Source organism: Sardina pilchardus, chromosome 15 (genome assembly GCF_963854185.1).
Source record: "Sardina pilchardus chromosome 15, fSarPil1.1, whole genome shotgun sequence".
NCBI classification, from domain to species: Eukaryota; Metazoa; Chordata; class Actinopteri; order Clupeiformes; family Clupeidae; genus Sardina; species Sardina pilchardus.
In genome coordinates, this window is record NC_085008.1 from 8,364,122 (window position 1) to 8,376,121 (window position 12,000).

Consider the following 12,000-nt stretch of genomic DNA (forward strand, 5'->3'; position numbering starts at 1 on the left):
TGTGTTCAAATCCTCCAGATCCACTGCTCCAGGCTATTCCCCCTCTGGCCCCCCCCCCCCCCGTGGGTCTCACCTGGCACTGAGGTGGACATGGTCCTGCTCTGGATGCTGGGGCTCAGCGGCCCGCCGCCCTTGCTGGTGAAGGCGCGCACGCGGATGTCGTAGGTGGTGTCCGGCTGCAGGCCCTGGATGGTGAGCGTGGTGTTGGCCGTGCTGTTGGTGCGGTTCTGCTGGCTGTTGATGTCGCGGTACACCACCACGTACTGCACGATGCGCCCGTTGCGCTCGGCCAGCGCCGGCGGCTCCCACGCCAGGCTGGTGGCGGTGGTGGTGAGGCCCACCACGCTCAGGTTCTGCGGGTAGCTGCCCGGCACGTCCTCGGGCGTGCCGATCTCCTTGGCGTACTCCTCGCCGTGGCCGGCGCGGTTCTTGGCGTTGAGCCGGAACACGTAGGTGGCGCCCTTGTGCAGGCCGGTGACGGTGAAGTGGTCGTCGGTCTTGCGGAACTCGCGGACGGTGAAGTCGCGCTCCTCCTCGCGCTTGTACTGGAGGCGGTAGCCCATCAGCTCGCCCACCATGTCCTTGGGCGGCTGCCACTGGATCAGCGCCGTGTTGCCGATGGTGGTGCTGATCAGCATGGTGGGCTTCCCTGGCACTACACAGTGGACCAAGAGGGACAATCAATCAATCAATCAATATCAACCAGTTAATAAGTCTAATAACATTTTCACATTCTATACATTATGCATGTGCACAAACTATATGTAGGCCTATAGTGAATCCCTAGTATATGCACATATATTAATATTGTTGCTTATTTCATCTTTTTGCTCATATTTACACTGCCGTTCAAAAGTCTGGGTGTCACACAGAAATGTCCATTCTCCTCCATTACAGACAGCATACCAGCTGACTGCTTCTTGCCTACTAGGTTCATTTATAGTTTGGAGCTATACTTGGGGTCAGTGCCCTTTCTTGCAGCAAAATGTCTCCAACCACGTGCCGGCCACAGAGTGTGGGATGGCATTGTAAACGTCTTTCCTCAAGATTCCTTTTATTCCGTACAAATTTCCCACTTTATCGCCCCCAAAGCAGCCCCAGACCATCACATTCCCTCCACCGTGCTTGACAGATTGAGTCAGACACTCGTCAAACATTTGGTTGGTGTCTCTGCCAACTGTTCTTCTTTGTGATCTGAACGCCATTGATTTGTCTGTTCACTTTTCCCAGTCTTCTTCTATTGACTGTCTGCACTTTTGCCCATGTTAGCCTTTTATTGTTATTGACCAACCTGATATATGGCTTTCTCTTTTACAGCCCCTCTCTAGAAGGTCAGTATCCTGAAGTCACCTTTTCTGTTGATGTTGACACTATTATATCGCAAGGTCTACCTGTGAGGCGTCTGCTTCTTAAGCTAGACACTCTAATGGATGTATGCAGTTGTCAGATGTGCTACCATAACTGATAAAGGGTTTTTATAATGATCAGTTAGCCTTTTAAAAGGATCAACTCGGACGACCACACATAATGTGCCATGATGGGATAGGATGAACGGTTGCTGATAAAGGCCCTCTGAACACTGAACTGAAAATCAGCCATTACAAGCTACAACAGTAATTTACAACATTAACAATGTCTCCAGTGTATTTCTGTTTGAATTGCTGATGCTTTATTGGCTTTTAGCGCCTTCAGAAACACAGACATTTCTAAGTGAAAACATTTGAAAGGCAGTGTCCCTGTTTGTGCATTATATTTATCCACATGCATTAGCCCACAATGCAATCAAAGTTAAGCTGTATTTTAAATCAACCTTAGATTTGGAGCAATGAAGATAGTGAAGTTTGAATCACCACCGTCAGGAGTGTTCTTTTAACAATATCACTTTTATTACAACTATAACCATTATCTCAAATATGAACACACTACAAACCACTCCGTGCTAAAGAGCTCCCATTCAACTGGTTAAGAGCTATATCAATCCCACCAATAAGGGCGCGCATCAGGCTGAAGTGTTTCTGTAATATAAGCACTAGCATATCCTGTCAATTACTTAAGCCACTACGGCGGCGCCTCTTCCCAGGGATGATAGCCCCACTAATATCACTGCAGAGCATCTACTGTAAGCAGTACTATTAATCTGCTTTTGTCAATGGGATAGCCGCCCTGACAGCTACAAAGCTCCCGAATACCTGCTGCTAATCTCCATTTGGGCCTGTTTCCTGATCTGCTTTAATTTGGTGAGAGTTGAACTTGGGAGACCACCGGAAGGCTCTCGAGCTGTCTCTGGGTTTATTAAATTAATACACTAAAAGAAAAGTTAGCCGCTACCATGAGGTACGAGCTGTCTGCTTAGGGCATGTCACAATGTAGTCTATTACACACACACGGACAGACACAAACACCTTAGTGGTCTGAACTCTGCACGAACCCCAAACTGTCTTGTCTACTTTCTCATTAACTAAACTCAAAGGACACAAAAAGCCACCACCCCGCACTCCAAAAGCAAACTGCCAGACCCCCCATCTCTTTCTTTCTCTCTCTCACACACACACACACCTGCACCAGGCGTTACGACCACTTTGGCTTTGCTCCGTGCTCCATCTCCTTTGGTGGTGTACGCCGCCACAGTGACCGAGTAGGTGGTCTCGGCCAACAGCCCCGTTATGAAGGCCTCCTGCAGAGGGGAAGAACGCACACGCACACGCACACACGCACACGCACACACACACACGCACACACACACAGACACACACACACAGAGCCACAGGTCACAGGCAGTAGTGACGTCCCTGCCTCCATCCTGAGTCCACTCCCGCTGATTGCCCAGCCAGGCGTGCTCCATCTCGAAACTATCCCCAGGCTGCTGGGACAGCGCGGAGCAAGCACACACACACACACACACACACACACACACAGACACACACACGCGTACGTACACATACACACACACACACACACAAACACACACACACACACACCACTTCTTGGAAAGTGGCAGGTTAGTGCGGACGTCTCCCAAACCGAAAGAAGGGAAGGTAGAAGAGGAACCTAAAAATGGCTTGATGCAGGGGGACTGCTGAGGATGTTCAGCGGACAACATGTACCGTTTAAGGATACCAAACTGCAGTGACATGTGCAATCAATCACACTGCATATATTATTATCTCATATACATATCTGATTTCCCATATATGCATCATTTAACACTATAGGCTCAGGAAATATTGATATCAGTCAGTTTTGCATGTCAAAGACATCTTAATTGGAATGCGAACGTCAGATAACATTGTGTCAACTTTAGAGAACACTTAAATTCTTGTTGAGTGTTGTGTATGTGTGTGTGTGTGTGTGTGTGTGTGTGTGTGTGTGTGTGTGTGTGTGTGTGTGTGTGTGTGTGTGTGTGTGTGTGTGTGTGTGTGTGCATGCATGTGTTAGCTAGGTGTCACTAATGGTTCATGAAGTTGGAAATTATTTAGTGTTTCTTCTCCTGAAAAGAAGCTTCTTCAATTTGTTGGGAAAACTAGATAATGAAAAAAGACCAGAGAGAAGACGCCCGATTACTCTTTGATACTCACAACCTGCCAAAATCTGTGCTGCTGAGCGGCGGGATGAGGCCTAGCCACTGAGGGCCAGCCGACAAGCTTTGAAAGCACACTTTGTTCCTCTACTTGTTATCTACCCCCAAAATCCGCTATTTTGTGGTCTCCCAGCTGCATAATTGGTAATAGGGATATAATAAACATTCATTTTTATACTCCGTCTCGGAAAGCCGGACTTATTAAAATGTATTGTTAGGAGAGGCATTGACATTATCTGGGGCATGGTATTTGGAGAATACGCAGCCATGAATAATATTTGGGAGGTGCGTGTATGAGCACACAAACCTAAACACGCATCAGAAGTACAGTAGCTCCCCAGCACACCTGTAGATAAATATGACTTGCATGCAAAAACCCAGTTCCCACAGACCAGGACACATCAGGATCAACATTCTCACACACACACACACACACACACACACACACACACACACACACACACACACACACACACACACACACACACACACACACACACACACACACACACACACACACACACACACACACACACACACACACACACACACACACACACACACACACACACACACACACACACACACACACACACACACTCACATCCCTGCAAAAATAAAGTCTTCAAACAGCCTACATACATTCCCCAAAACAGCAAACACAAACACACATACAGTACATTCTCACACACACACACGCACACACACACAAGCAGAAACAGATACACAAACACACTCCGAGGCATGATCGTGCCAGCACACTCTGTTCTGTTCAAAGGGCTGGCAGACCTCATTAAAATGTTTAAATCCAAATGCAGAGTGAGTGAGATGTGCTTTTCAAGGCTAGGCCGTAGTCAGAGGGGGGTCTCCATCTCGCTTCCACTCTCCCCCACTCTCATCTTCACTCTGTCTCTCTCAATCTCATTCTCGCCATCTTTACAGGCGGTGGATGGAGGATTCAGCTCTGTATGATCTCTACTGCATTGTGCAGAACGGAATGTGTGTGTGTGCTATGTATCCCTGTGCGTGTCTGTGTGTGTATTCATTATAGGGGGTTAGAGGGACAGTTGGACAAACACAGATGTGAATTGAAGCCAACCGTGCGACTCTGCATCTCTATTCATTGTGACTAGCGTAATATTACTAACAAGCCTTCAGTTTTTGGGAGGTTGTGTTTTTTTGTTTTTTAATCTCTTGTTTAGTTTCTACAAAGAGGAACACCCAGTGAGCCTCTCCCTCTTGCCCCCCCCCTCCTCCTCCTCCTCCTCCCTGCCTCCCTTGCCTCCCCAACATCAGATTACTGCCCGTGGCTACGTACAGGGTCCTGCACCACAGAGACAGACTAACTGCTTGCGTGGAAATCAGCATGGCCATACAAGCAGGCTGAGCCTTCTACAGCCCCGGCCCATCTTTAATTACAATTTCATGGCTGCTCTTTCACATCTTTATTGCATGATATTTAAAAAGAGAGAGAGGGAGAGAGAGACAGGGAGAGAGAGAGAGAGAGAGGGAGAGAGAAGAGAGAGAGAGATAGAGAGAGAGAGAGAGAGAGAGAGAGAGAGAGAGAGCGAGAGAAAGAAAGCAAGAGAGAGAGAGGCTCTTGCTTGGCTAATTAAAGCCTGGCGTTATAATAACCACTTGTGCTGAGCAGTAGCAGCAGTCGGACCGGGCTATTTTCAGTGCTAGCTCACTTAGGGTTTGGGAAAAAGCAGGGGTGTGTGTGTGTGTTGCTGGTGGCTTGGTAGGGGGGTGGTGTGTGTGTGTGTGTGTGTAGGGGAGCCAGAGAGATGAGAGAGAAATGAGAATTATCTGAAGCTATTAAGTTTCTTTTAAAAGCCTCATTATTCAAATCGTACAGGATTCCCTTTTTAGTTTTGGAGAGGGGAGAGATATTTTTCCTCCAACAATTTTCTCAATTATATATAGAAAAAAAAATCTCATCAACTCTCTTATTTTTCTGGAATGTTTTGGGAGCGGTCCTAGGAGAGTCAGGAATACCATTAGTAATGAATCTAAACCCTCCCTTTCATAAAGGAGAGTATCTTTGCTAATTTACTCAGCTTCGATGGCCTTAGGTCATCCAAGGCAACACAGTAAGCTCCATGACAACACCAAAACAGCACTGCATGACCCAAATGACTTCATAACCCCCACCTGACCGAAACTATGCTGTACCTATCTATGCAAAGGCACACTGTCAGGCTACAGATATGAGAAAGGACTAAGAAAGACAACTTTTTCTTTTATCTTTAGCATTTTTCTTACGCAAGATAAAGTTATGAAGGCATTTTTTTTTACAGGAAGGAGATGATCTAAGATGCTTTTGAAATCGAATGAAGATTTTAGTGTTCCAAGTGTGTGTGTATGTGCGTGTGTGTGTGTATAAATGTGTGTGAGCCTGAATGTGTGTGCACCATTATGTGAGCGTGTGCATTTGTGTGTATGAAAAGGTGTGAGTATGTGTGAGTGTGAGTGTATGTGAGAGTTGCGAGAACTTCAGGTGCTTCCAGAAATAGCCGTCTGCTCAAAGAGCAGCTCGGCTCCTTTCCACTGTACCACTGCTCTCCGATTGTCTTGGGTTGTCACTTTGTCAGTCGCAGCCTCAGCCTCGGCGGCAGCGATGGCTGCTGCTCTAGAGCCTTTTGCTGGGAACTCAATAGATCTGTGGTTACATCTCTTTTGTGTGTCTCTGTGAGCGTGTGTGTGTATGCTTGTCCCTGTGTGTGTGAGCGCATGTGTGTATGCTTGTGTCTGTGTGTCTGTGTGTGTGTGTGTGTGTGTGTGTGTGTGTGTGTGTGTGTGTGTGCGTGCACAAGTGTGGTAGCGGGTGTGGAGTATGCCGTCTCAGTTATGTCAAAGTTTCTGTTTGAGTTTTCCACCTTGATATCTGATAGGGAGGCAAGCTAAGTAGGTTTGTGGTGTCTCTCATTGGCTCCAGAACAGCAGTAGGTGCCACAGTCAATATGCGCTCAGACACACACGAACACAAACACACACACACAATCTGTCTTACTCTTTTTCTCTCTCTCTCTCTCGAACAAACACACATACACACATACACACACACACACACACACACACACACACACACACACCCTCATTTCTGTTTTAACACGCAAATACACAAACCTGTTGTGCAAACTCAAACTCAACCTCTTTCTTTGTTTAAACAAACGAAAGACGGAGCACGCACACATACACAAACAACAAAGTCAATTAGTTGGGATCAATCTGGGAAGTTATTTATTGGACTGTTCTTTACCTCAGGGCGAGGGTGTAAATCCACTTGTTTTGTGGAAGCCAAATGAGACTGGGCTTTTGAGCGCACAGCAAGCCTTCCTGTTTGATAGTGCGTGTGTGTGTGTGTGTGTGTGTGTGTGTGTGTGTGTGTGTGTGTGTGTGTGTGTTTGTATTGAGTGAGTGTGTATATCTACCCATATGTGAATTTATGTGTCCATGTGAGTGTGTTAGTGTGCATGTGTTCTAGTGTTTTTTTGTGTGTGTTTTAGTGTGCATATGCTCCTATGTGTGCATGTCTTTCTGTGTGTGTGTGTGTGTGTGTGTGTGCGTGTGTGTGTGTGTGTGTGTGTGTGTTTGCATGTGCGTATGTGTGTGTGTGTGTGTATGTGTGCATACGTGTGCATGTGTGTGTTTGTGTGTTTGTGTGTGTGTGTGTGTGTGTGTGATTCACAGGCCCACAGGCTGAGCAGCATGCTAGGCACGGAAACTAGTCAGCGCTCTTGGCAGGCCGAGCGGCCGGGCGGGGCCTTGGGTGTGGCAGGCTGACAAAATGACACGCACATTAACGGCTAACTCCTGCGCCGCTTTTTCCCTCCCCTCGCTCTCCCCTCTCCAGTCGGAGACAAAAAGAGGATTTACAGCTCCAACGCCTCTGAGGTAAGAGGAACGAGCAGATTCTCACGCAACATGACGACACACAGCTAAGCCAGCGCGGTGGAGAGAGCTGCAGACATACACACACACACACACGCACATACACTTTTACACCTTTGCTCAGGTATGTGGAAAAAAAGAGAGAGAAAAAACATAGGTGTACACATAAATTCCACATGAGCAGATAAGATGGTAAAAGGATATGGTGCGTGGAAGTATTTCTGCAGCTTTCTCACACACGCACACACACACACTGGTTTGCAGCAGACACAGCTCTATTCTGCTCTCATCTGAAAACAACACAACCTGTCTGCTTTAGAAATAGATACTCAGGTGAGAGCAGGAGAGAAAAGGTCTGCTTAGCTGCTGCTCCGTCACACAAACACACAGCAAAAAAAAAACACCCACCCGCCGCCGAACACACAACCGAACACACTCATATCCCCCCCTCCCCACACACACACACACAAAGACCCTGAACACCTCTCAGTAACCCTCCCTGCACCCTCGATTTGGCAAACAACATTGCAGCACACACTGAGCCCAAGCCTGCTCACACACAGCTTCACAACAGAGGCGGCAGCACACACTGACACGCTGAAGGGGGAAAATAAGGAGAGCGGGGTGTGCGCAGGGGCCGCTGCAGGTAAGCCACTGATACAGGCTGTAATGGAAATGGGTGGAGGGGGCAGGGGAGCATTAGGAGATGGAGGGGACCCAGCTGTCTGTGTTAATATGGAAGCAGCAGAGGAGCAGAGAGACAGAGAGAGAGAGAGAGGGAGATAGAGACAGGGAGGGGAAGAGAAAGAGACACGCAGAGAAGGAGAGAGAGAGGGCGAGGGAGAGAAAGAGAGAGCCATAATGAGAAGGGGAAGGAAAACAGATTTGAAAGCAGTCATCTATTCTGGCAGAGATACAGACAGAGAACGAGAGAGATACAGAGAGAGAGAGAGAGAGAGAGAGAGAGAGAGAGAGAGAGAGAGAGATGAGAGACTTCTGAGATCACAGGGTTTCAGAGAGAGCGTGAGAGAGTGAAAGATGGAGAGAGGGATAGAGAGGGATAGAGATGGAGAGATGGAAAGAGCGTGACAATGAATGATATATTTCAGCAGTCTCTCCCATCAGGGTGGTGGTGAGTGATGAGAGAGACAGGGGGGGGGGGGGGGGGAGTGTTAGATATAGGTGCACGGTAAGTACACGCCAGGCTGAGAGGGTGTACTGCTCGGCACTGGTAGTTAGGCAGCTTTTTTGTGTGTGTGTGTGTGTGTGTGTGAAAAGCTTCGGGGCTAATGGAGGTTCACAGATAAAGGAACATCTCCTCTTCCCCAGCAAAGACACTTCCGCTGAGGGAAAAGAGGAAGGCTGCACCGCCGTTTCGCCAGGTGCTTGATCCTCCTGCATCAAAAGGGCCTTCAGGGGTACCAATTAAACTCTACAGTGGAAAAGTTCCTAATCTTGCTGAATGGGGCTTAGAGACGGAGTGAGAAGAACAGGGGGGGGGAGGAGGGGTATTAAGACATATAGAGAAATAGAGTGTCAGAGTGAGATGGAATGAGGGAGATTTTAGACAGATAGACGAAGGGAGAAAAAGAGAGAGAGAGAGAGAAGGATGGAGAGAGAGACACAGACAAACACTGTCAGAGAGAGATGGAGAGGGAGAGGAAGAGTGATAGAGGAGAGAGAAATGAGGCAATAGGGGGAGGATGAGGATGAAAGAGCTGCTGGGAGAGGGATGGGGGGAGGGGGGGTGGAGAGAGGTTGGGGATGTTAGGCGTTAGGCTTCCCCCTGGAGCGAACATCCAGGCAGGGAAAACACACACACACACCCACACACACACACACACAGAAGGCACACAGGAACGTTCCCAACAGGCCCTCCGGCCGTCCCCAAATCCCAAACGCAAAGAGGGAGGAAAAAAAACACACACCACCCGTAACACTCTTTACGGTTACTCACATATTCCGTGGATTCTTCATCGGCCCACTGACAGACAGACAAGGGGAAGGAGGGAGGGAGGGAGAGAGTCACAAACTACACAGATTTTCAAAAAAAAAAAGTTGAACTTTTTTTTTTTTTCTTGTAGGGGACTAAGAAAAGAAAGTAACAGCTTCTAACGGTAGCAACATGCATTTCTAGGGCTGTTATGGAAGGCAGACGAGACACTTTGCTGCCATGCATCTGAGGGGAGATAGAAAGTGTTAGGAGTCAACAGGTGGTCACAGCGCCATCTGCAGGAGTGGAGGTGTCATACCTCTTGAAGGAGCTGCTGCTGGAGAAGAAATCTCTACCGTCCAAAATCAGAAGACTCATACCTACCCATGAAACCATTGCTGGAGTCAAGACAGTGTAGCTAGATAAGGGTCAAATAATTGACCAGGAACTTTACATTGAAGGGAAACACCTAGAAAGTATACAGTGGAGCAACACCTGTAAACAACGGAATGAAATACTCACGTGGGGAAAAAAAAAAAAAAAAAGAATCAAAGAGACTCATAAATGAGTTTCCTCTCTGAGGTATGTGCGCTTGCTCGCGCGCACACACACACACACACACACACACACACACACACACACACACTCACACACACTCCCCCAACCCATGCATCTTGCTGCCTTGTTATTTCCTTCTTCCTGGCCCCATACGAGCCTCCCAAGTCAGGACTAATGGCGCAGTGGTCTTCTTCTTCCGAAATAAATAGGTGTGTGCCGGCTTGCGAAACGCAGCTAATTTTTAACACGCGGCGGCGGCCGCCACGGCAGCAGGAAGCTCCGGCAGGCTCCAGCGGCGATGTGATAATAAGCTCCTTTAGAGAGTGTGGGTGAGAAAACACCCTTTCCTGCCGTCAATGTGGATGTCTGTGCGAGTGTGTATTTGGGGAGAGTGGGATGGCGGTGGTGGTGGTGGTGGTGGTGGTGGAGGTAATAACAATGCACCCCCCGACAAAACAACCACGCTGGCTGACGATGGAGCCGCACGGCAACAAACAGCTGCTGTAGCTACAAAACAGGTACATGCAGCGTGCCAGGGAGACAGACTACAAAGCTGAGAGAGAGAGAGAGAGACAGAGAGAGAGAGAGAGAGAGAGAGAGAGAGAGAGAGAGAGAGAGAGAGAGAGAGAGAGAGAGAGAGAGAACAAGTGGGAGCCTGAGAATGGGGGGGGGGGTTGTAAAGGCGAGGATGGATTCCGCGTGGTATGCATTTCCACTTTCTTATTTACTCGTTCTGTTCCCTTGCTCGCTCGAATTCTTCTCGTACTCGACAGAACACTTCAGCAGACATTCAGCCCGTTAGATCAGCCTCTTTATAAATCTCTTCAACACACGTCCCCCTTGGTCTCAACCTCCTACATAGGTATGCTGAATGGAAATGAGTCTCTGTGCGTATGTGTGTGTGTGTGTGTGTGTGAGTGTGTATGTGTGTGTAAGATAGAGGCAGAGACAGACAGTAAGCAAGAATGAGCGAGAAACAGACGAGGAAAGAGAGAGGGAGGATGATTCAGGGACGGGAACGAAACAAAGAAAGAGAGAATTAGAGGAAGAGAGAGACAGAAAAGAAAGAGTGTGTGAGAGAGAGAGAGAAAGGGAGAGAGAGAAGGAAGAGGAAGAGGAGGAGCAAGAGAGAGAGCGAGCGTGGCTAGTGATTTAGTCCTCCTCCCGTGCTGATGTAATGTGTCTGTCAGTGGCTCGAGATTAAATTTCACCTTCAGATGCTGGAGCCCTGCCGCTTACTCAGCAGCCGCGGCCAAGGATTACATTTTTCTCCCCGCGCCTCCCCGAGGTGCCAGGCACCGCTCTCCACAACAACCCCCCCCGTGCCCCGCTTGTCCCGGCGCAAAGACGCGCACGCACACGCTTCGGCCCTTCATCATACACACACACACACACAAACACACTCTAAACAGTCACACACACTCTCAGTCACTCACTCAGTCAGACACACACACCTTCTCTCTCTCTCACACACACACACACACACACACACACACACTCTCCCATAGCTGCCGGTGTCCCCGCGGACCCCCTCTAGGCTGTAAGGAAGGCCGACAGATACCCGGTAGACGGCCGCTCGTCTCCTCCAGCCCCATCAGCTCACGCAGGCGAGCAGCAGACGCCCGTGCAGGAATTGATTCGGAGGCGCAGGGGGCATTTGTATTCCGCGCCGCAGCCTTGCTGACTAACGGAAAATAAAAGACAAAAGGGGCCGTTCTCCTCCGATTCCTTTGAAACAATAATAATAAAAAAAAATACCTTTATCAGAAACAAGGTGAGACATGAAAAAGGGGCGATGGCATTGGTTAGACGAAAAAAAAAAAAAAAAACGAAAGAAGGAAACGCAGCTATTTCCTATTTCCTATTGACAGGGGAGGCTGGGGTAGTAAATCAAAACGGGATTCATCATACGTACGCACAGCACTGGGGATTGGGGATAATGATCATAAAACACACACTGACTGCCAAGGGAACACAGAGTTATGAACTCTTCACACATTTGGGTTTTATTTTAGAGTGCGAAAACACTGCAAGCTTG

The 12,000-nt window shown here is 48.3% G+C and overlaps 1 protein-coding gene across 9 annotated transcripts in view; it reads right to left on the reverse strand.

The window, feature by feature from the left end:
* ptprfa (protein tyrosine phosphatase receptor type Fa) overlaps window positions 1-12,000 on the reverse strand; it is a 210,905-nt gene that overhangs the window by 51,239 nt on the left and 147,666 nt on the right. For 5 of the 9 annotated variants that reach the window (XM_062556610.1, XM_062556611.1, XM_062556609.1 and 2 more), the window contains 3 exons: window positions 9,429-9,455; window positions 2,557-2,674; window positions 74-655 (listed from right to left, as the gene is read on the reverse strand). In XM_062556610.1, the coding sequence (XP_062412594.1) occupies window positions 74-655; window positions 2,557-2,674; window positions 9,429-9,455 (727 nt within the window). The remainder of the gene's footprint in view (window positions 1-73; window positions 656-2,556; window positions 2,675-9,428; window positions 9,456-12,000) is intronic. The other 4 variants (XM_062556618.1, XM_062556617.1, XM_062556612.1 and 1 more) reach the window with 1 other exon arrangement.